The sequence below is a fragment of the Parasteatoda tepidariorum genome, chromosome 7 (assembly GCF_982258835.1).
Source record: "Parasteatoda tepidariorum strain Cologne lab strain chromosome 7, Ptep-v5.0, whole genome shotgun sequence".
In the NCBI taxonomy this organism is placed as follows: Eukaryota; Metazoa; Arthropoda; class Arachnida; order Araneae; family Theridiidae; genus Parasteatoda; species Parasteatoda tepidariorum.
The window spans coordinates 13,333,325-13,357,148 of NC_141761.1; the positions used below are offsets into that span (position 1 = coordinate 13,333,325).

The window sequence follows — 23,824 nt, forward strand, 5'->3', positions numbered from 1 at the left end:
TCATACCATTTTTTGAACTATTTTTTACACCAATTTAAACTTACCAATAACATTCAGCTGCTACATAATACTGCATTCAAGACTGTTAGACAGGTACTTACATTACTTCTTGTAACTTTTCTTTCTCTTGGTAACCTGAGGGGGGGGGAAATATATGATAATTAAATTGAAATCATTACATTCCAATGTCTAATGAGATATAGAATTATTCTATCTCAATTGTTTATTTTTGTTTCCGCTTTCTTAAATATCTTAACATTAAACGATAACGGAGCCGAGAATTTCTATAGTTCGTTCACCAGGAGTTGGCACTCAGACTCATAGTTAATTTCAGCATGGGAGTAAGAGGAGACACATATCCGCGCTTGAAAATGAGACGAACCTTCATGCGCGGCTAACGCAAACAGTGACTTCTTTTTCCGTCACTCACTTCGCTTTAACCTTTGCTATTGTACCTTCCGTTACTCTAGCTAATTAAATATACTTTAAATTTAAAAACTGCTGTTTTCTCAGAAAAATGTCTCAAAAAGGACAACATTTTCACTCAAAAGAGTGAAATATCATCAAATTTATGAAATACTTAACGTTAAAAAAATGAACACAAAGATTGCGAAATAAATATTTTTGTCATATGATTGTCAAATAACAACCTTGTTCAGGATTGTTCACAAATTTCTCCCAATAAATAGTGAAATAGTATCGTCGGATACCACGTGATGAAGGCGGAGCGAAGGTGCCAACTCCTGGTGAACGATTGACTGCAGATTGACTGTTTTGCTTTGTTAGGGGGCAGAATAAAGGGCTTTCCGCTTTATCCACGGTTAATGTGCGTAATAATGGCTACCTCAACGTTAAGGTTCAAAAATTCCGTTCTTGCATTCTATCAACTAACTTGATGGCTATATTCATTGACCTGATTCTCATATTAATAATATTTTTATTGAATGACATTCTCCCAATGAAAATAAATAAATATATTTTTTTATTGTTATGATATTTTAAGTCATTTGATTCTTTTTATTATATTTTTTTAAAGTGATTGATTCTATCAACTAATGTAACTGGATTTTTTAGAGATAGCGAAAATAAATAATTATTATAATTTTAATATAAGCGTACAGAGACGCATTGCTTTTCCAGTTAAGATATTGCTTTGACTTAACTAGTAGGTAATAAGTAGATTATGTAGTTAGTTTGAAGATTCATTTGTGAAATTAAACTATTTTTGAACTTTATCGGTTCATCCTTGTTTATCTGCCCATTAATCTTTAGAATAACTGATTTTCTAAACTATTAGAAATCTTTTTTTTTAACAAAAACCTTTGAGGTGATAATTTTAAGATAAACTTAGAATTGATGATCCACTGTCTCTTAAATTTTTATTGTCAAGTACACCTTATTGCAGTGGTTCATAAACCGGGGGGAGGGGGGTCATTATTTAAAGGAAGAGGTCAGTTTGAAGAAAGATATCAGTTTGGATATTACATTTGAACTCTAATACAGATTCTCCTGTACCCTTCAGAAATGGAATTTAATGTATGCTTTCTTGCACTAACTGATGCGTTTAATTAAATTCAAAATCCATTTAGTTCGATTTTTTTTTTTTTACTACCGTCGTTGAACAGCCGATCCAATTTTGGATTTACGACTACTATTGTTCAAATTCGTAGCCTTGTAATTTTGAACCTAATACAGAAAACAAGGGAACTCTTGAATCAGTACCACCAGAGGTACGATTTGTAATGGTAACAAAGAGGACTTTGTGACTCGATAGATTTAACGTGCATCAGTCACCATTTACTACACGGTGAGTTTTCGGCCAACTCGAATCCGTGACCTCTTGGACATGGGCCCAGTGCTCTACCAACCAGGCTATCCTCGGCCCTTTGTGTTTGGAAAAAGTTGTTGATATTTTATTAGATAGAAGGAAAAAAAGACGGTTTAACCATGGAGCTAGGAGTAGGCTCCTAGGAGTAGGACCTAGCTCCATGCTTTTCATAGATGAATTGTCGATATGACTCTCCCCACAATGCAATTGATATTAAACAACCTTGCAAATTTTATTTTTAAAGTTTTTCTGTTTAATAAAACTTATTTTCACTTTTGTTTTACTTTAAGTCTCATGTATTTCGTTTTTGAAGATTAAGTTATAAATAATTTTGTGCTCATCTTGTAGCTCACTCGAGAATAAAAAATTTTTTTTGTGGCATCTGAATTTTTTTTTACTACTAGTTATATTTCTATAATGAATTTTGTTAGGTCTGAAAGTGAAAAAAACTGTTCTATAACGACTTAATATGTACGAAACCACAAGTTTGAATTTCGCGATTAAACGCTTAACTAAATACTCTCAATTTTTCTTCTTCTCAAGAACTTAAAATAATATTAGTAGATTCAGACAAAAAGCAAAAGTATAGTGTGCAAAATAAAAAAAATGATCACTTCTATATCTTTTGGCCTAATGATTTTATCTTCATGTGCTAAGATGCTAAATTAATAGAATTATTAAGATAACATCTTAGTGCATGAAAAATTATAAAGGTGCTCGCTTCTTTATTTTGCACATTGTATATAACACACTATTAACAAGCGCATTTAATCTATAAATTTATGAAGGATCCACAATAGGAACTCACTTGTAATTTTTACTTTTTTTTAAAGAACTTAGACCAATATTTGCAGCATTCCTAAAGTAACAATATAAAGAAAGCAAACACTTCAATATTTTTTTACTTAATAATTGAATCTTCATTTACTGAGATGCTATCTTAATTAGATAGCCTCATTGAGATTATCTTAATGGTTTGATTAAGATAGCTCCTTAGAGCATGAAAATCCAACCGTTAGTTCAAATGTTATTAAGGTACTTGCTTCTTTATATTGCACACCGTACATAGCACACTGCATTAACAAACATTTAATCTATAAATTTATGAGGCATTCACAATGGGAACTTACTTGTAAAGAGGTAACAGAGACTGGTAATCGGAAGGTGAAGTGGTCTCAGGAAAATAACTGAGTATTCCCCGGCGGTGGGGGCAATGTTTCTGCTCACATATAAGTGAAAAGCGTTGCTACAGTTTCCCAATTAGAGTGAAAAGCAAACTGAATGGTCGCTTCCAGGCCACATTGAGATCGGGATCGTTTGAAAAACTTGGGATCAAAATGCTGTTGTGCTGCAACAGCACCACCTAGAATTATCCAGAAAACATAAAATTAGAATAACTTAAGCAAAGTTAAAAGCTTGACGATGTTCACATTCATTAATTAAAATAATAAACCACAGCAGTATCTTGCAAATTTTAGCTAACAATTTGAAGCACCCTTAATTGATATTTTATTGTATCCTGATTGAATCCTAGGTGGTATTCCTCACTCAGATAAATCCTAGGTTTATGGTATTCTTATTGAACTATCTAGTCTAATATATTTACATACCTAGACATATATTTTCTACTTAAATGAAAAAAAAATTCAAAATTGAAATTTTATTAAAAAATTAATTTTTTTCAAATATGGGATATGCAGGGCAATTTAATTTTTAATCCTTGAAGCCCATGCGCATAAAATAGTCAGGAGTTCTTAGATGGTATAGGGCAAAATTAGGAAAATTTGGCAACAGTCAGTTGTAACATTTTCAACAGTATAAACTTTTTCAAAAATAGAAAATTTTAAATGGTTAAAAATTGTCAATAAATAATAATATCAGGCATTTCTTTTAAAGCATCTCTCAAAATATGGTAAATATTACAATTGAAAAATGCAGAAAAATTTAAAAAAACAAGTGTGAAATAAAATAATTTCCTAAGTGTTATGACATATTCATATTAGTTCCATATTTATTTAACAAGAAAACCAATAATAAAGTGCACATGTTTCACATTTTTAATAAAAGGTGGCAACTGGCAATTAAAAGTTTTAATCACTATTTGTGGTAGTTAGCCATCCTGTGGCGATCGTTAATTTTGACGTAAGCCCTAATTCATAATCAAAGATAAAATATTAATGGCTTAATAGTTGTTAAATTTTGATGAATGAAAAAATTTGAATGAGAGATGACATCGATTGAGAACATAGTGAATCTGACAAATAATGACAGGTAATGAAACGGAAGATTTTTGTGTGATATAACATGCAGTATCTGCAAAACTAGGGGTGCACAGCTTGCGGCCCGTGGGAGATCCTAAACAAAATGAAATTTTCAAAAAATTATTCAAAAAAAAAAAAAAAAAAAAGAGAATGTGTAAAATTTTAAATTGCACTTTTGAGTCATCACTTTTTAACGCCCTTAATTTTCACAGATTTTATAGTAAATCTATGTCATTCCTAAAATCGCATTTTCAGCAGTTATTGTATGGAATTTCACAAGGTTTAAAGAAACCCAATGTTTTAATACGATAATGATATGCTAATTTAAAATTTTGGTGATCAGTTTTTGAGACCAGCTTTATTTTTACCAATTTCATCATAAATCAAAGAGACCTTTCGATCTTACAAGTACCGATAGGTGGAGTTTTTCTTTAAATTGTTGATAGTATGAATACGAAAATATTATGAATTTCGAAGTTGAATCACAAATTTAAATAATCACATTTAAACGCACTTTCTTTAAGCCAATTTTATCGGAAATCCAAAAAACAATTTAAACAGTAATTTTTATGCTTTTCCACATGATTTGAAAATCCTGTATTTTTACGTAGACATTATTACGCCAGTTGAGTTTCAAATTGCACATTTAAGTAATCAATTTTTGATGCACTATATTTGTGCTAATTTCCTCTAAAATCCCTAGTTATTTTTCAGCAGTGAAAACATCGTATTTTCATAAAGTTATGAAAATCTTGATATTTTTAATGTGATATGAATCTTGAAGTTGAATCCCAACATTAAATAATCACCTTTTTACACGTTTTGTGCCGATGTTAATGAAAACCTAAATGATTTTTTAAGCAGTTATTTTCGCTTTTCGAGTTGAGATATCACATATTTCAAGTTCTAATATCACGTATTTTTATTACAATATTATTACCATATGCGAATTTCAAATCTCCTATTTAAATAATTTTTTGACACACATTTTTAATGCCGACTTCATTGTAAATCTAAGTAATTCTTTATCTTTTATTGCACTTATTTCTTTCTATTTTTCAAAATTTTTTTGAGGCAATTGTGCGATGCATTCACACGTAGTTTTAAAAATTCAAAAATGTTTAATACAGCATTCAAATTTTTTATCTTCCTTTTGACACGCTTAATTTGTGCTTATTTTATTCTAAATTTAAGTTTTTTTTCTTCTTTTTTGACATAATTATTTCTATCTTTTTCCACATGATTTTGATCCTATTATTTTTACTACTATGTTATTACGACATATGAATTTCTAAGCGTGCATTTATATAAAAGCAGCATAGCAACATTTAAACCGCAATTTCAATGCTAAAAATAATATTTCCGGACAAACCTATTCATGAAACAAAGTTAAAAATAAAGACTATCAGAAACTCTATTAAGAATGCTGTGCTATCATTAAAACACCAATAAAACTAAATATAATATATGAAAGCGAAATAGAGAAAATAAAAATCTATCTTAATTCGCAAAAGGGAATTTTAAAGTAGAAAATCTCAGCTTTCCGATTTTCGAGAAAAAATGTTAATGAAAATCTAATGCCGAAAAACTTAACTTTTTCACATTGCCACATTTTTAGAAAAAAAAAATTTGCTGCAAAATAAAGTTTATTGGAAACGCTCTTTAAAAAATGCTGTGTCATAATAAAAATGCTGATAAATGAAAAACTATTAGAAAGAACAAAAGAAAAAATTAGGAAAAAAATTATTCTTAGTTCCCAGAACAAACATTAAAAATCGCAGTTTTCTATGTTACCGTTTTATATACATTACAGTACAGGAAAAAACTGACAATAAACAAATAGTCTAACTGAAACGTTCCGTTAAAATGCCACACTATAATAAAACATGCAAAATGAAACAAAAAGAAACATCTCAATTATTTGAACTAAAAGTGTCTAAAAAATGACGAAATTGACTATAGTTAGATAATGGGGAAGAAGTACGAAAAAGTATGGTTTAACATAAAGTAATCTAGTTTCAATCCTTCAAATTTCATTTTTCTATTAATCTTCCAGAAGATAAATTTGCAAGCACATTAATTTTAAAACTTCACAAATATGTGAAAAAACTACTATGTCTAATAGAGTTAAAAATACGATTTCAGATTTTTTATTATGTCTACACAAATTCCAAAAAAAAGAACTTAATAGAAAAATACTTTTCCAAGAAATACTCTGCTGAATATTCGGCCAATCATTCTTGCAATTACATTTTTGACAAAAGAGCATAATATTTGTTACATCCCTAGTTATATTACAATATTATTACTAAGTTGAAGGATACAATATTATAATACAATATTATCGCAAAGTGGAAGAAAACGTGAATTTTAACTGCTCACTGCTTGTAATTTTGATCTCAATTTATTGTTGCTTAAATGATTTTATAAGGGAAAAAAATAAAATATTTACTGCATAAAAAATCTAATCATTCAATAAAAAGAAATAATAACTAAAGTTTATTACCAAATGATTATTAAATCCTATTTTGAACAATAACGTTTTGTTTTTATTTTAGGCTTTAGCTTAAACCTTATGAATTTTCTTCAATTAAAATTATGCAATATGTATTTAATTTTTTTATACTTTCCATTTGTGAGCATTTTTTGTTATTAGAATTAATTTTAAATTGAGCTTTTGTATTGCGTGATAGAATAATATAAAAAAATTTTTAAACAAACATTTTTCCTCAATGCTTATTTATTTTTTATTTTATTTATTTATTTACTTTTGATAAATCTATTTTTGATATAAAAATTATTTTTTTTAAAAAAAGGTATTATTTTTTTTTTATTTTTGAACAAATTTTAATAATTAAAAGCATTTAATTTTCCGCAAATATATTACTAAATTTACTGTGGGATGGAGAGAGGTCGCACCCCGAGAGGTTCCACTGTACATAAAAGAATACATTGTTATTACCAGCATCGTTTGCAGTAACAGAGTGATCTGAAACTGAGACATCTGATGAGTTGCCTTGAGATTTGACAGATGGATTTTGTTGACTAGATGTAGAATACAATGATGACTGTGAATGAGAAACTTCACGACTAAAGGTTGTTTCTACTTTTGTATAACTTTCAAATGAAGATTGAGATATTACTTCGCAAGACTGTGATGTCATTACTTGGGCGTGGTTGAAATCAAGTTGATCAAACATGCATATGTCATCTGAAGAAGCACTTTGATTTACTAAAACATACAAAAGAAATGCATATAAAAAGCATTTGTTTAAAAGGAAAATTTTAATATTAGCTAGTAAAAAATTTAACATTTTAGCAAATAATGCATTTTAAATTTGTTTTTATCAGGATTGGACGGGTTAAACTGAATAAAATTTGTCAACAAAAAAAAATCTCGGCAGATTTTATAGAATTTTCTGATTTTTGTATTATAAGATTTATAACATAATTTTTCAGTTAGGCCTTATTCTTAAACATAAAATATTTTACTAAACACTTATATGTGCCATTTAAGATTGAAAATAAAAAATGTTTTTTACAAATCCAATTTTTTTGGAAAAAAATATCAAGCTTTAAGGCACCTCAAACATATATTTGTTCATTTTCCAAGAAATTTTGGGCATTTCAGTTGAATATACTGACATTTATCCTAATTTTACACAATGATAAAATTCCTTGACTTATTTCTTTTTGGTGGTGACCCGGGAAAAAATTACCATAATTTTACCCCACAAGTTAAATATTTTTTGAAATAATAATAAGAAGAATGCTGATAAGAAACTATAGAAATGTTTTTTAAAACAAATTCACTAGTTTGGAAATATTATTCAGTCCTACATCATTTTCTACTAACTGATATCAGTAGGCAGTTTTTTGATATTCTTATGTGTCTAAGATGCTGAGCTAAATTGCCCTAAAATGATGACAAAAATCTTTCAAAAATTTATAAAATCCTAAATTGCCAGAAAGACTGTGAATGCAGAACACTCATTAATTTGATTGATCATTATTATTTAAGAAACTTCTTTAACTATAAGTTGAATGGAATTATTATTAAAATTTTAAAACTAAGTAAAAATGGTGTAAAATTTTAAAAAAAAAACCTAGTTTTTAAAAAATACTTTTTTTGTAAATTATGTATGTTATATTTTAAATTGCAGTTTGTATAAATTTTAATTTAAAAAATTGAATTTCAGAATCTTGAAAATACAATGCAAGTGCGAAAATATCCATTTCATAAAAATGAACTTGAACTTAAAAACATATTTAAAAATCATATTTAGACAGCGGTTTGGCTACTGATCATATTGTTTAAAGAAATAATATAGTGAATTTTCTCAGAAAAAAACTCTAAAACTTTTACAATTTTCATTTTACTATTTAAGATAATAAGGTCTGACTTTTACATGAACAAAATATTACTAGAAATACTTTTTAGTTAAATAAAGATAAGGAACATAACAGTGGCCTCATGAACACTTTTCACCACTAATGCTTGAACTTTTTTTCTTTCATAAAAATATTTCATGAAAAATATTTTGACACTATCCAAGGGAAGGTTATATATTGAGAAAAGAGAATGTCACATTAACAGACATACAATAATTAATAACTATATTAAAACCATAATAAAAAACCTACAGTTTTAAAATACAGGCTGAAAGGTGTGGTTGATGACACTATACCCCTGCCACACCTGCTTCTTTTCAACCTACTTTTGTTTGATTATCTTGTGCAAACTTGCTTTCTCTACCCTGCTAATCCACTCCTTTGTTTCTTGTTATAACATGTTTGAGATTTTCTGCTGCATCTCAGTGTTTCTTTCATTCTGTGTCTAACACCGAGTAAGTACAGTATGCCTGTTAGTGGCATATTATTTGTGATATTTTCAAGTAGTTAAAACTTCATCCATTTAACAATACATTTTAGTTTCAAATTACTTGTGAGAAAGTATAAATATAACATTTAAAAAAATTGTTTTATTCTAGCACAATTTAAAAACTCAATTTTCAACTAATTATAATAAAAAAAAACAATAAAAAAGAATTTAAGAAAATTTAAATAAAGATTAAGTACAAAAAAATATTCTTAAATATTTCAAAATAAGAAAGTAATAGTTTTACAACAAAAACTTTGAATAACATTTAATGTGTTAAAAAACTTTTTCTAAAGTCATAGATTTAAATTTATAAATTTCAAATAATAAATAAAAATACAAAGATATGTGTGCAAACAACTAGCATTTCCTAATATAATTCAATCCCTTGAAAATTTTTCAATTTTTCAATTGAAAATATTTCACTGGGAATGATTTTAACTTAATCATTAAATAATATGGGCAAAATTTCATAAATCCGCAGTAATTTATGTAATGAATAAATCCTTAAAAATTCAATATCTTTTTTTATTAAGTGTAGAGGTAGTTTAGTGGTTAAGTATATTATGTGGGGGGGGGGGGGGATTCAAATTTTGAAAATACTCAAATCCTAAGAATAGGTTAGAATTTACTTTTAACAGTTTTCAGTAAAAAAAAAAGATGATTTGTAATCAGGTTTTAGAAATTTCCATACAATATTAAAATGCTTTTTATAAATCATATAAAATGTCACAAAATATTTTTTACAAGGCTTGTTCCTCAAAAGCAACAGGTAGCATTACAACTAATGATTAAGTTGACTTCGATATAAAAAAAAACTTTCTAATTTGTCACATAAAAGTGTAGAGTTAATTTAATTACATAAATACGATATATTCTCAATAATAAACTGGCAAAATTATATTCGTAAACATAAACTGTCGGCCATACAAACTTAAATTATTAAAAAATAGATCAAAGTAGCTTAAAAATTAAAGGTAAAATATAAGTTACAGTAGATTTTTTAATAATCTCCTAAATAAAATAAGTAATGAATGTGGTAAATCATAAATTAATATAACCAAACCGTGTGTTTATAAGTTGTTATATTATCATACATTGATTCCGTTTCACGCAATCCAATTACATTAAATAATAATCCCAAGAAACTGAAGCGGTAAGATATTGCTTGATTAAAAACATCATTCGCTTCAGAAATAAAAGATATGAATAACTGACAAGTCCTGAAAATTGACACCTTTTCTTTGAGCACTTAAAAATGTCGAATATTATCCCCAATTTGTATACTTTTGAAGTGAAGTTTTTAATCAAGTAAAATCCAATTATGCGTTTGATATTGTTATTTTGTTGAAAAATGTGACAATTATAAGAAATTACTAGCTTGTTAATTATTTTTATCAAATAATATGGAATAAAACTAATGATTTTAATATTCTAGGAATGAATTAAAAATAGTGGATTTAATGCAAAAATAGTAATTTAAACTTTTTAAAATTTTTTTTTAAGGAATCTCAAAATCAAAATTAATGAGAAATGCCTTATCTGAAAATATTAAATAAATAAATGCAAAAAGATGTGAAAATGCAAAATAATTACTCAAACATTAAATTTATAAAAGTTACTTTTTTTTAAAATATTTATACAAAAAAAAATTTTTATGGTACTTTTCTGATACACGTGTGGCTTGAAATAATTTCTCATGTTGCTTGAAATAATTATTAAATGTTAATTATAATAATTATTATAGAAATATAATGTTATTAAAATCATAAATATTATTAACTAAATTTGAATTCAGAAGACTACAGGAATTATTATTTGTTTAAATATGTTATAGTTTACTTGTTTTATGATATACAAAAAAAATCTAAGTACTACTACTATTAGAATAAGTTTATTATTGTACACAACAAGAAGGTTGTGCTAGTTTTCATTCCTTTAATTAATTTTTATTTTTTTCAGCATGTGCTGCCTTTAAGTGTGCTTTTTGTGTTAATCTAAAGTTTAATATATGAAGCAAAACTTTTACTTACTGGAAACTTTCTTAAGGATTGATGAAGATATCATAGACAAAATTTCTATCAGGCGACTGGAAAAAATAAATCATAAAATGTAAAAATAATTATTTTAAAAAATATTAAAGAATAATTTAAAGCAAATATAAAGTAATGTGAACTCTAAGATGGATCATGTTGCAGAAGTTTAACAAGATATACTTAATGTGCAGTGCACAAAAACAAAAGAAAACAGACCACCGTGAAAGCTTCAACTAAATGACTTCACATTCTGGGACTTAATCTTATTGGTTCTAGGGGGTGACTTCAAATATGATAATTATTTAGTGCAGACGATATTTTTATGTTACAAAATCAGACACAAAAACTTACTTTCTTTGAATAAATATGCTTTTTTTTAAAACAAATTTGGATTTCTAACCCCAAAAATACAGGGGTAGCCGCACTCTGGAAAATATGGTCCTAATAGTTTAGTCAGAACAGCGGTCCAAACTTTTGACCCCTTAATGTAAATTTAACTTTTTGCATATTCCGCCATATCACGACAATTTTTTAAAGGTATTGAAACATTTTTGGATACAATTATAAAATCTGTTCATCTAAAGATAATCCCATGCAATATTTTTCACTATTTTACTTAATAATAGTAAAAAAAAAATTTGAATTGTAATGTATAAAATTTTTTACACCATTATAAAGTATCTAATTTTAGTTGGCAAAATACAAAATTGAGTGAAATCTCAGGAATTATTGAAACGATTGTGCTCAAATTTTGTAGTTTGCCATGTAAAATCAGATATTTTAAAATGATGTAAAAAATTTTAAACCTTACACTTCAAAATTTTTTTGACTACTTTTAAATAAAATATTAAAAAATAATAAATATTTACTAAATTTATTTTTTGCATGGATTATCTTTAGTTAAATTAATTTTATAATTGTGTGCAAAAATCTTTCAATTTAATTTCTCGAGATATGGCGAAATACGCAATAAATAAAATGAACAGTAGGGGATCCAGACTTTGAATCACTCTCCTGACCAAACTATTAGGACCTCATTTCCCAGAATGCGGCTACCCCTTTTATTTGGGAGGGTGGCAGAATACTAAATCTGCGAGAAAAAAAGATAGGTTTATTCAGAGGAAATACATTTTTGTGCCTGATTTCGTAACTGAAAATATCATCTTCACTAAATAATAGTATATTTGAAATCATCCCGTGAACCACTAAGATAGAGTCACAGAACGCGAAGATCTGATCATTAGATCAAAAGTTATTCAGTGTAGCCGTTTTTTTTTCTTATTTTGGCACACTATACAAAAAATGAGCAAAGTATCCTCCAGAAAAATAGAAATTTGATAAATTAAGTATGAACAATTATGAATAATGAAATATATTTCAAAAACAAAATAATTATTTAAAATACTGATTACAGACATAACTTACAGAATCGGACAATGATTGATTTTTAATAGACGGGGACTGTCTGTTAGCTAAACTGCCTTTGTTTGCCAATTCAGCCTTTGCTTTAGCTGCACTTGTATCAAGTAGCTTTATTTGATACAGCGGTTCGCTGTATCAAATAAAATTTCACAATCTGGTCGTCTTTCTAATGTGGCACGTTTATCACAATACTCATCATCCGGACTAAATGGGGACTGCAATTCACTATCTGATGTTTCACTATCAGACAGATCAAAGCACTGAACTTCTAAAAAAATAATCAATCCTTTTGAAATCAGATGTAAATTTCATTTTAGTAATTATTAAAATCATTCACAAGAAAAATATACATATAAAGTATTGTTTCTTTAAACTGGATATTTTTTTCAATAACGTTTAAATAGTTTGCTAAATACGGCGGTATTATTTAGCCTACCTCAGACTGCATCTCTTCTTGTTAGTATTAAAAGGCAGTTGCAACATTTATTTCACACTAATTACACAAAAGTTAATATATAATATATTGTACCTCTATTCTGATTAAGTATAATTTCAATTACCATAGAATAATTCTTGTAAGATTCTCAATTATGCCTTATTTTCAATATGATTCATAATAGTTCGTTATTCTAAACTAGTATACTGAAATAAGTTATTTAATGCTTTTTTTTCTTAAATAATAATTTTTAGAATTCAAAATTTAACCTCCTACATCAAAAGAAACACATTGTTATATAACTGCAACTATATTACAGAGTGAATCATAACAGAGCTGAACTTTTGGCTATAACATTCTAACAGAACTATAACATTCTAAAAAACATTATAAAACATTAGCTAAGTACATTAATTTCAAAAATTTTATTACAAAAAATTATTTTAAAAAATGCAAAAAAAATTTCTTACTATTTCCAGTAATAAAAATAGAATAAAATTGGTTGCAAAAATAAAAAATTAATAAAAAATGGACAATATTTTATATTTTGAAGAACATGCCATGCTATAGTTATCATTGAATTATTTCAAAATCAAAGGGAAAAAATTAGTCTTTTTTAACTAAAAATGTCTAACTGTGATGAGCAAATAACCTCAAAATAATACATATAATAAGTGCTTTGGAATAATCATTAAATATACTAGAGACTACAATTCTAATTCATTTGAACATTTTATTAAATTTTCCACAGGATAATTGGGTTGCCTTGCATAGTTTTCCCCTATTTTGATGTAAAATATAATCTATTAAAATTAAATAAAAGTTTAATATAACAAGAAAAACACATTAAACGAAGTCTACTATTAAGACAAATTTTCAAGTCATTGTCAAAATTAAAATATTAAAAATACAAAATTGGAAAGTTTTTAAGAAATTAAAAATTACTAGCCCTCCCATGACAAATTTTTTTAGGGAAATCTATTTTTATGTTTAAACGAGAAATATAATACCATAAAGTTTAAATAGAAGAAAACTTAATTATTTCCAGTATTGATAGAGAAAAGTGAAAAACTTCTTTTTTACAATCTTAACCCCTTATTTTCATAAGGCAACCATGCACTAGAAAAGAAAGTTACTTCTTTTATCACATATCTATAATGCCCCTTTTTTCTCTTCTTGCCAGCTTACTATTAAAATCAACATTTACTTATATCACTAACATTAAAACTGTTAGTGTATTTCATTTCATTTTCACTTTTCAAAAACTTGAGGCAGTTTTCAAAAGGTACAATTATGTTACTAAAATTTAGATTCTGTTGTTCAAACAATCCTGTGTTATACATTCCTGACCTTTCCAAAATGCAAAGCAATGTCATTCAGAATACAATCTATATGCAAAAACAGTCTACTCTAGATACATATTTTAAATCTACATTGTTCAAAACAAAAAAAAGAGGTTAATATGTCTAATTCATTTTAATTGCTATTTTAACATTAAATATACGTATTTGGTTATAACAAGGATTTCAGCAACTTTTCTGAATTGTTGATAGAACAGACTTTTACTATAAATTAAAAATATCTTTTGATGTCAAAATTCCTATCATAACTTTATAATTACGCAATACTACAAGATCATATTACTTGCACTACAGTGAAAATACTATGGTGGGGAGAAAAATACAGCAGCACGAGGAATGAAAGATTAATTATAAAGAGAAAAGAGAAAACTAAGAAATTTACTTAAAAATTTAGGTGGGCTGACAAGATTTCTACATTGTGGAGTGATCGGCTTTAAAGGTGTATTATAAGGAAGACCAGTTGGAAAGAGTCACCACAAGAGTCTGTTCAAGCAATATTACCCGAAAAATATTTTAAATTTCTTTTAAAATTTAACTACAAATTTATTATTAAAAAAATGATTTTTTAATATCTAAATACAGAAACAAAGCAGTAAGATCTTATTCCATAAAAAATTATAATAAATCAAAATTCTAGCACGACAGAAGTAAATAACTAAAGTAAGCTTTATAACAATAAAATACAACTAAGTTATCACTTTAAATATTTTAAAAGTAAAATAAGCTATCTACGTGATAAATAAGTAAATAATTTTAAATTGAATTAAGTGTCATTATAAAAATGTATATATTATTGATTATAGTTGTAAGCAATGTAAATCATACCCTGTCCTTTAGAGCTTTTACCAAAGCATTATATTCTTGATCTTTCTCTTGCAGTTGTTGAACATGATACTCTTGCCACTGAATAAGCTCTTTTTCTCTGTAAAAATAATTAATAAGCACTGAGCACGTCGTGTATAAAAATTATTAATAATGCCTTTAAAATAGACTTTTATTTTCTGAGGAGAATAGACCTTAACAACTAGGACATTTCAAAATAAAGAGGAAAACTATTTTCATTCTAAGACCTAAGCACTGAATGCAAGGAAAAAAATAATGTTTTTTTACCAATTCTTTCTGAAAAAATTATCAGAACTAAATATTTCACTCTACATAAAATAGTAAAATAATTAATACATTAAAAAAAACTATAGTCAAAATTAGAATTTAATTAAAAAAAGCTAAGCCATTACTTATTTTAAAAAAATCAATAAAAAAACGCAGCTAAAATGGATATTTAACAAGATGGTCACAAATTTCTTTAAAAAAGAAAAGAAAAACCTTTATTGAATTTAGCATAAAAAGTATATTTTTATAAATGTTAATAGTGAATGCTATATGTTTAATCATAAAAAAAATTAACAAATATAAATAAAAAATTAAAAAAAAAAATAATATCAAAAAATTCTGTAAACTTTACCTTTTTTTGAAACTCTTTTATAAATTTCTTGGCTCTGCTGTATTTCTTTTCAAGTGTTGAATATTTGCATTGTAATGCATCTAAGTCACTTTTGCTTTGCAACAGCTCTTGTTCAACATTCTGTAAACTAAGACTTAGTTCTTCAACTTGACATTGAGCCATGTCTAACCATTTTCTGTAGTCACACTCCATGTGCTCCATTGCTTGTAGCTTTAACAAAAAAGTATTTAAGAATATTAAATTTCAGAAACTTTAATGGCAAGGAATACCCTAGAAGATTCTCAGATCATAGCGAAATTCATTGCAAGAAAACAAATGAAAAAATTACTTAAAAGTGATGAACAGCAATTTAATTCAAAACAATGAAAACTTTCAGATAATACAATATCATTTTTATTTATTTATGTGTTAGTTCATTTCTAAAACATAGTTCTCCAAAAGACTAAAAAATGCTCTTGAAATTTTTATTACTCAAAATTCTCAGATTTTCTTTAAAACCCCAAATCACTACAAACCTATAAGTCACGTATCATATAATCACCTTTCAATGTGAGTGTTCGTTAACAAAGATTTAAGCAACTAACAAATTTGCTTGAGTTACCCAGCACTTAAAAACCTAGCCATGTGACCAACATTGTTACTATAGCAAGAAAAATATATTGCAAAAGCATAAAACTGACAAACCTGAAAATTGTATTATACAGTAGTTAATTAGCAAAGAAATAATTACTAGATGTAAAATATAATTTTAACTTAAAAATGTAACTGTAGCATTTTTTTTAAATAGTTTTTTTTGTCTGGTTAAATTTTTACCAATCTTGAATAGAACTTTGATAATCAGAAACAAAAATGTAGATTTGTAACTCAAATGTGTTGAAAAATATATCCAATAGATTTGCCTTTTTGTAATGCAGTTTATGTAGTTCAATCTTACCTTTTCATTTGCTTTTTTCAGTTCATTTTATGTAATCACACTAGCAAAATGGGCCTAAAAAGTACTGAATCAGTTTGATAAAATAATATAACTGATATTAAATTATAAAGACAGAAACTATTTTTTAACAAAGTCAGTTTTGAAATGAACGTAAAAATTTTATTTCGCACATAAAAAAAAAACAATAAATTTAAGGAGCGATATTTTGTTTTTCCTAACTACACAATAAAGAGAGTACTAAATGAATAACTAAAATTACATTCCAAAGCACTGAACTTACGGAACTTACCAAGTTTTTATACTAAACTTATAAAGTCTAACTTATAAGAATTAAACTTATACAGTCTGAAAAATAAGTACGATGAGGGGTTCCTCATAAGTTCTATAAGTAGCAAATAGGTAGTTACATAACTAATACTATTTTTTAACAAAGTAGCTAATAAGCACTAGTGAGTAGATAATACTATTTTTTAACAAAATCCATTTTAAACAAAACATGAAAAATTTATTTTGCATACAAATTTTTTTTTATAAAATCAATATATTTAATGGGCCATTTTGTTTTTCTTAGTAATACAATAAGGAGAGTACTAAATGAATTACTAAATTTAGAATATAAAGCACTGAACTCACTAAATTTACCAAGTTTTAGTACTAACTTATAAAGTCTAAACTTCTTATAAGTACTAAACTTATATAGTCTAAAAAATAAATGTGATGATGGGTTTGTCATAAGTAGCTAATAGTTATAAAGGTTAAATAAGACAAAATTGTAAATAGTTAGATAAAATATGAATATAAACTGAAAATAAGTATTCTGTATAAAATAATAAAATTAATTTGTAACGAGCGTAACTTTAACCGACTTTGTAACTTTAACCGAAACTGTTTGAGCCACCCCATGAACTCTTCAGTTCACGGAATGATACAGTCAGAATGGGATGTTTAGTTTTTCTCAAATCTTTTAATTTCTCTCTAAAATCTGTTTTTCTTTTTATAAATATTCCAACTAACTTAATTTTTTTGTTTAAGTTTTAATTAAATATATTTTGTCCATTGAATAAATTTGTTAATTAACTGCAGTAGAATTGTTTCTGCTTCTTTCTTCTTCTTTTTTTTTGTGCCTCTTTAAACTTAAGTCACCAAAGCAGGCACAAATTCACATAGAACATCCTTTTTTTCCATTTCATCGTTAAGACAAGAGTTAAATCATATATATCTATGAAAAATATCAGAGAGAATTAAATTGTTTCATTCAATGAATACTTGATTTTTAGTGGGATTCCCAATCACCTTGAAAATTAAGTAAAATAATGTTATTTAGTACTACCTATTTCATCTAATTCGAGCTTGTGAATTAAATAGGAAGTATTTTAAACTTGAAATAAAATCATTAGCCGAAAATGGGAAACCTAGATAACAACAGACAAGGAGATAAAAAAAAAATTGCTTAAAGAAAAGAAATGCAGTCTACCTGATATCAAATGAAATATGAGGAAATAGCATTGATAAACTGAAAACAAAATTTATACAATATTATTCTAATATGTCATTCAGAGAACATACATTATAAAATTCATGTAAAATGAGATATGAAAGAGTGAGTATAAAATTAAAATAAGAATTTTTAAAAAATTAAATGTACAAGATCAATATATAAATTTGTATACAATAAAAAAAGTATATTAATTGAACATGATAAAAAAGATATCAATTTCATAATTAGAAAAGATATGTTTCTTTCTATCAAAATAAGGCAAGAACAGACTTTTTTTCCTTCTTTTAATTAAGATTTAGAATAATGAAGAATTTTCAGTAAAGTATGATAAAACTAACATAAAGGGGGAAATTAAAGTTGAGCGTTAAAATAATTGCTACATGTGCATCTTACCTTGCATACTACATTTTATCTTGTTGATAATTTTTCTTTATATTTAACTAAATATAAATATAAACACAAAACTTTTTTTTTTCATTGAAATAAAGCACTGTTTTTTAGAAGAAAAAAAATTTTAAAAATCGAGGCAGTAACATTAAATTAAAGACTTGCGATTATTAAAAATTGAAGAAACAAAAATAACTCCTCACTAAAATCAATAAATGTATACTAAATTCTGAATAATAAATTGCGCAGTGAAGCTAAAAACTATACTCACTCTATTATCAAAAGCAAAGTCACTACTGGACCGTTCAGTTTCTCTTTCACGGTCAGCTACCAGAGATTGAGAAATTAACTGTGTAATTTCACTTTGAACTCCATCTTTTTCACGTCCAATAACAAATCTGCAAAAGATAAAGGGAAATTTAAACTAAATAAAATTAAAAAGAGACATCAATTGCAATAATTTTTAATAAAAAGAGGCAAAAAGGATAAAAGGTTAAACTATAAATTTTAAAAGTAATTATCTCTTTTTTTTTCTTGGAATATAACAATAGAATTTTAATATTGCAATTGCTCTTATTTAAACCTTTCACTAAATAATTATAGATAAGCTTATACACAAATATTTTTCATTCATTAACAAAGAGCCTGAGGAAATTGATAAAACATCCAAAAGCAGTATTTACTAATATTTAATAAACGTTTTGACTATAAGTGAACTAAAAAAAGACAAACTAACAAGCAATAACTTCAGAAAGAAATAAAATAGCTTGCATGAATGCCTTTTTTTCCAGAATAAATCAATGATATGTGAAAACATGTCAAAATAAATGAAATACACAAGAAAAGTGTTTAGGTAAATAAAAGATCATTTATTGGGGTTGCATAAAAGGAGACTACATAACTCAGCTAGTTTTTTTAATGGCGTTGGATGCTATAGTTTGTTAAATAATTCTCACCACACGTCCTGGAAGTGTCTATAGAAAGTTTCCATTTTTGGATAATTTTTAGGAATCAAAATAAATGTTTTTCTGGTCACTCCCCACACCAAAAAATTCCAATTTTTTTTATTTACCATCTGTAAATATTTAATATGTAAGAGTAAGAAAAAAAAACAATTTTCGTGCTGTGTTTAGGACAGCTAAACATTTATGCAGCTGTAATAGGCACACTTAAAGGTTATTGAAAACTAAAGAGTAGAAGGAAAAAGCAAAACGTCAGTGAGGGATATAAACTATGAATATTAATGAAGGTAAGCATTAATACTATTTTAAAAATAGTATTAATGCTTACCTTCAATAAAGGCAATAGGCTTTGTTTTTTTCTTTGTTTTTTTTCAATTATTAAAAATGAAAACCATTTTTTTTTTAAAAAAAAACCTTATTTAATTCTATTGCTTATTCAATGTGTTTTTCATTAAATAGGATAACTTAATTTAATTGTTTTCTAATATTTTTATCAGAATATCTTTGCTTCGAATTCTTCATATGAAATGTTTTTATTCCAGAAAAAGGAAGCTTCAACTTAAAATTCTGCTTGCGTTTCACCTCTTTATTTTTATCAATGGCTTTTATTTATTCTTTCTAATTTTCTAGAAATCTAATTTTAACCAATAACTAAACAAAATATTAAAACTGAATTTCGCTGTTTTTTATTTTACTGGCACATTTTATTAAATGATGCATGATTTGAGCTTTTTATATCTTTTATAAGGAAAAATCCATTGCCAGGACTTGCCATAGACCAGATGACTAATGATACAGGACACTCCACGGCGTGATTAAATTTGAACTCCAGTTTGCTTTCTATTATATTTTGCCTTAAAATATAGAATTTATAAATTTACCCAAAATAGCCCCACTTTCCTCAAGGAAAGTCAACCGTCGACCCAAAATTTTTAAAAGCAAGTGATTAGGCATGAGCCTATTCACAGTCCATGATAATTAAATTCTAGATTAGTAAGAAGAGTATAATCCTTCTTTGAAGTAGGAACGTAAAGAATATTTGACCACTATTCGGTATTCCACTTATTCGGCCCGTTTGCTGAATATTCGGCTGACCGAGTGTTTGGCCAAATATTCAGTAAATTATTTATAGGAAAAATTTTTTTTGACAGTTCTTTTAGAAATAAGAAAGATTAAAAAATTATATAAAATAGTCTTTTTACTTTACATAATCAGAAATAGTTTTTACACAAATTTATTGAGTTTTAAAATTTATGAGCTTGCAAATTTATATTCTAGAAGACAAATGGAAAAGGAAAATTTCAAAAAATGAAACTAGATTACTTTATACTGAACCACATGTTTTGTATGGCTGATTTTTTAAAAAATTATATTCAAGCAGGTCAATTTTACTGTTTTTTCAAGACCTTTAGTTTTATGACTTTTTTTGCTGTTTTTCTGTTTTTATTATAGCGCAGCATTTAATCAGAACATTTCTGATAGATTTTATTCATTTCTTGTTACTCTTTCCTGTTTTGAAAGACAGATTGCAGGTAACAAAAAAGCCGTGATTTTCAACGTTAAAGTTATATTTTAAAAAATAAGAACAATTTTTATTTGTTTCTCTTTTTCTTTTCATTAACTTTTTTTAGCAGCGTTTTTATTATGACAGCAGTTTCTAAAGAGCGTTTCTAAAGAGCGTTTCTAATGTATGTTATTCTTTTATTGTCACTTCTTCAAAAAATATGGCAATATGAAAAAGTTAACTTGAGAGTTTTAATATTAAATTGTCTGTTCAAAAACTAAGAATGAATTTTGTTTTGGTTCTTATCTTGCTTTTTCTTTTTTCAAAAATCAACGCTTTTATTAAGACGCAGTAATTAAAAAGGGTTTCTATTAGACTTAATTCTTTTCTTTCTTTTTTTTCACTTTTTCTTGAGAATACAATAATTAGAAAACAGATGTCCAACTTTAAAATTTTCATTAGATTTAAGATTGGATTTTTCTTTTTTTCTTTCACTGTTTATATAATCTTTTTCCTTGGGCATTTTTATTATAGCGTAGCATTTCTAAAAACATTTCTAATATACTATATTTCTTTTAACGTTCCATGGATACTTTGTTTTCCGGGAAAAAATATTTTTAACATTCAAATTTTGTCTTAATTAAAAGGATTTTTGTTTCTATTTCTTTTTTTCTTTTTTCAACTTCATTTTTTTCATAGCTGTTAGTCAGTTTTTTATTTATCCTAAATATTTTTAATGAATAACTATTATAGCTTTTTTTTTACCCCAAACCAGTAATATAGCTAAGTTTGATTAATTTTAAAGTAAAAAAATATTTATTAATTAAATTTTTTAAAAACAAAATGTTGCTATTTGGCCGCTTAATATTCAGTAGGCCGATTTTTTTGGTCAAATATTTGGTATTCTGCCAAATTACTATTCCTTATATCCTTACTTTGGAGAAAACATTTTAAGGTCAAAAAATAACAATAGAAATAGAAATAAATAAAAAATATCAACCACTGAATAACACAAAACAAAATGTACCACACTGGTCCTGAAGTATTTCTTAATACAGTGGCTGCATAAGCTTGAGTTACACCAACAAGGGATTTTACATCAACTTCCGTAATCTGATCATTGACTGATTCTTCACAAAATATAAAAGAAAAAACAAAAACTTAACTGAACACATGAATTAGAATTTTTAAACTTCAAAAGTAATTTTATTGTAACACTCTCCATCTGCATTTTTTTTAAATGCAAAACACATTTTATTAGAAAGTTAGAGTAAGATATTGGCAAAAACTCTTTTGATTATCTCGGGCGATTTTCCAGAAACCACATTTTTTTAAATTTGACTGACACATGTAATTAACACATAAATCAATTCATATGAAATTTCATTATGTTGTTATCAAACATTCTTATGTGAATTGGTATCCAGTTGATAGCTTCATTAAATGAAGCACATTTCTAATTAAAACTGACAATACATGCTTAATAAAATAGAAAAAAAAAGTGCCAAAACAATCTATATAAAATAACAAGTAAATCATATTTTACATCAGCTTAACTTGACTGTGCTCAGGGCCGGATTAAGAGCATGCGGGGCCACTCAAATTTTTGGGGACCTTAGATTACTTCTTTTTTTCTCGTATATTTTTTTTATTCAAATATAAATGTATTTATATATCTTTTCATTTAAGAAAGCATATTTAAAATTAAAATAAATAATAATAAATAAGATTTTACTTTATTTCGCTACATTAGAAGTAAAAGAATTATCGTATTTTACTAATGTATAATTGAAATTGATTTTCTTAAAGAAATTTTTTTTAAGGGGGCCCCAGGCCATAGCCTAGTCTGGCCTAATTGGTAATCCGGCCCTTACACGTGTTCATCAGGAATGTCTATTTAAATATATGCTGTAATTTGTTAAAGGATTATCAATAAAGAATAAAAAAAAACCTATTTGGATTATCTAACATGAAAATTAACAATTTTTTATCTCACTTTCAACTTAATGATAAATATCTGGCATCATTTAGCATCATTTAAGAAGAAATTTGACACACAATTATCAAAATTTTTATGGTTAAACTCCCTTTACAAATATGAGCCTTCCATTAAAATATTCTTTTGAAAAATAGAATTCATATTTTTAAAACTAAATCTCTTTTTAACAGACATTGCAGCAAGACTGAAAATTTTTAATACACTTTACAAAACTTATTTCAAGGACATAACCTTTCACATCTTTGAGATTTTATTCTGAAATTAGAGCTGCAAGGTGAACTTAGGGTAACTGAACAAAATGAAGTGCTTTATTTCCATGCTCAAACCAAAGTATTTTTAATAGAAACTATTGTAAGAACATTTCTATGGAAAGAAGTACCTTCCATCTCTATCAGCATTTGGAGTAACTGTTTTCACAAATATACCAAGTTTTTCCACTCCGGCATCAGCTCCCACACCCATTCCAATAATACTTAACCCTAAGCCTTCTGGACCTAATATGAAAATAAAAAATCAAAATTTTAGTTTCAAATGAAATAGTTTCATTTCAAAACAAAGAGCTACATTCAAAACAATTTAGTAAATAAATGATATAAACACTCTGCACAAGTTGAACCAGTATTTATATTATTTTAAAGTTATGTGACGGGCGTACTTTCAAATAATAAACTGATTAGCAACTGGTTGGTTTGAATAATAAACTGATTAGTATTAACAATAAACGAAGAGCAATAGAATCTTTTATAATAGGACAAGAATCTGATTAAAATAATAATTAGAAGAAATGCAAGAATCTGATTTTAGGAAAAAGGACAACATACCTAAACTTTAAAATAAATACCATTTTACTATATA

At 26.5% G+C, this 23,824-nt stretch overlaps 1 protein-coding gene across 2 annotated transcripts in view; it reads right to left on the reverse strand.

Annotated features, from left to right (window-relative positions):
• The window catches only part of LOC147806860 (uncharacterized), a 94,014-nt gene continuing 70,190 nt past the window's right edge, over positions 1–23,824 (reverse strand). The window contains exons 14-20 of one of the 2 annotated variants that reach the window (XM_087167354.1): positions 23,349–23,463; positions 18,776–18,902; positions 15,686–15,895; positions 15,049–15,145; positions 12,430–12,694; positions 11,002–11,057; positions 3,063–3,191 (exon numbers count right to left, since the gene is read on the reverse strand). In XM_087167354.1, coding sequence (XP_087023480.1) covers positions 15,077–15,145; positions 15,686–15,895; positions 18,776–18,902; positions 23,349–23,431 — 489 coding nt within the window. In that variant the 5' untranslated portion in view covers positions 23,432–23,463 and the 3' untranslated portion in view covers positions 3,063–3,191; positions 11,002–11,057; positions 12,430–12,694; positions 15,049–15,076. Of the gene's footprint in view, positions 136–2,958; positions 3,192–7,051; positions 7,322–11,001; positions 11,058–12,429; positions 12,695–14,605; positions 14,743–15,048; positions 15,146–15,685; positions 15,896–18,775; positions 18,903–23,348; positions 23,464–23,824 lie in introns of those variants that run through there. The other variant, XM_087167355.1, reaches the window with a different exon arrangement.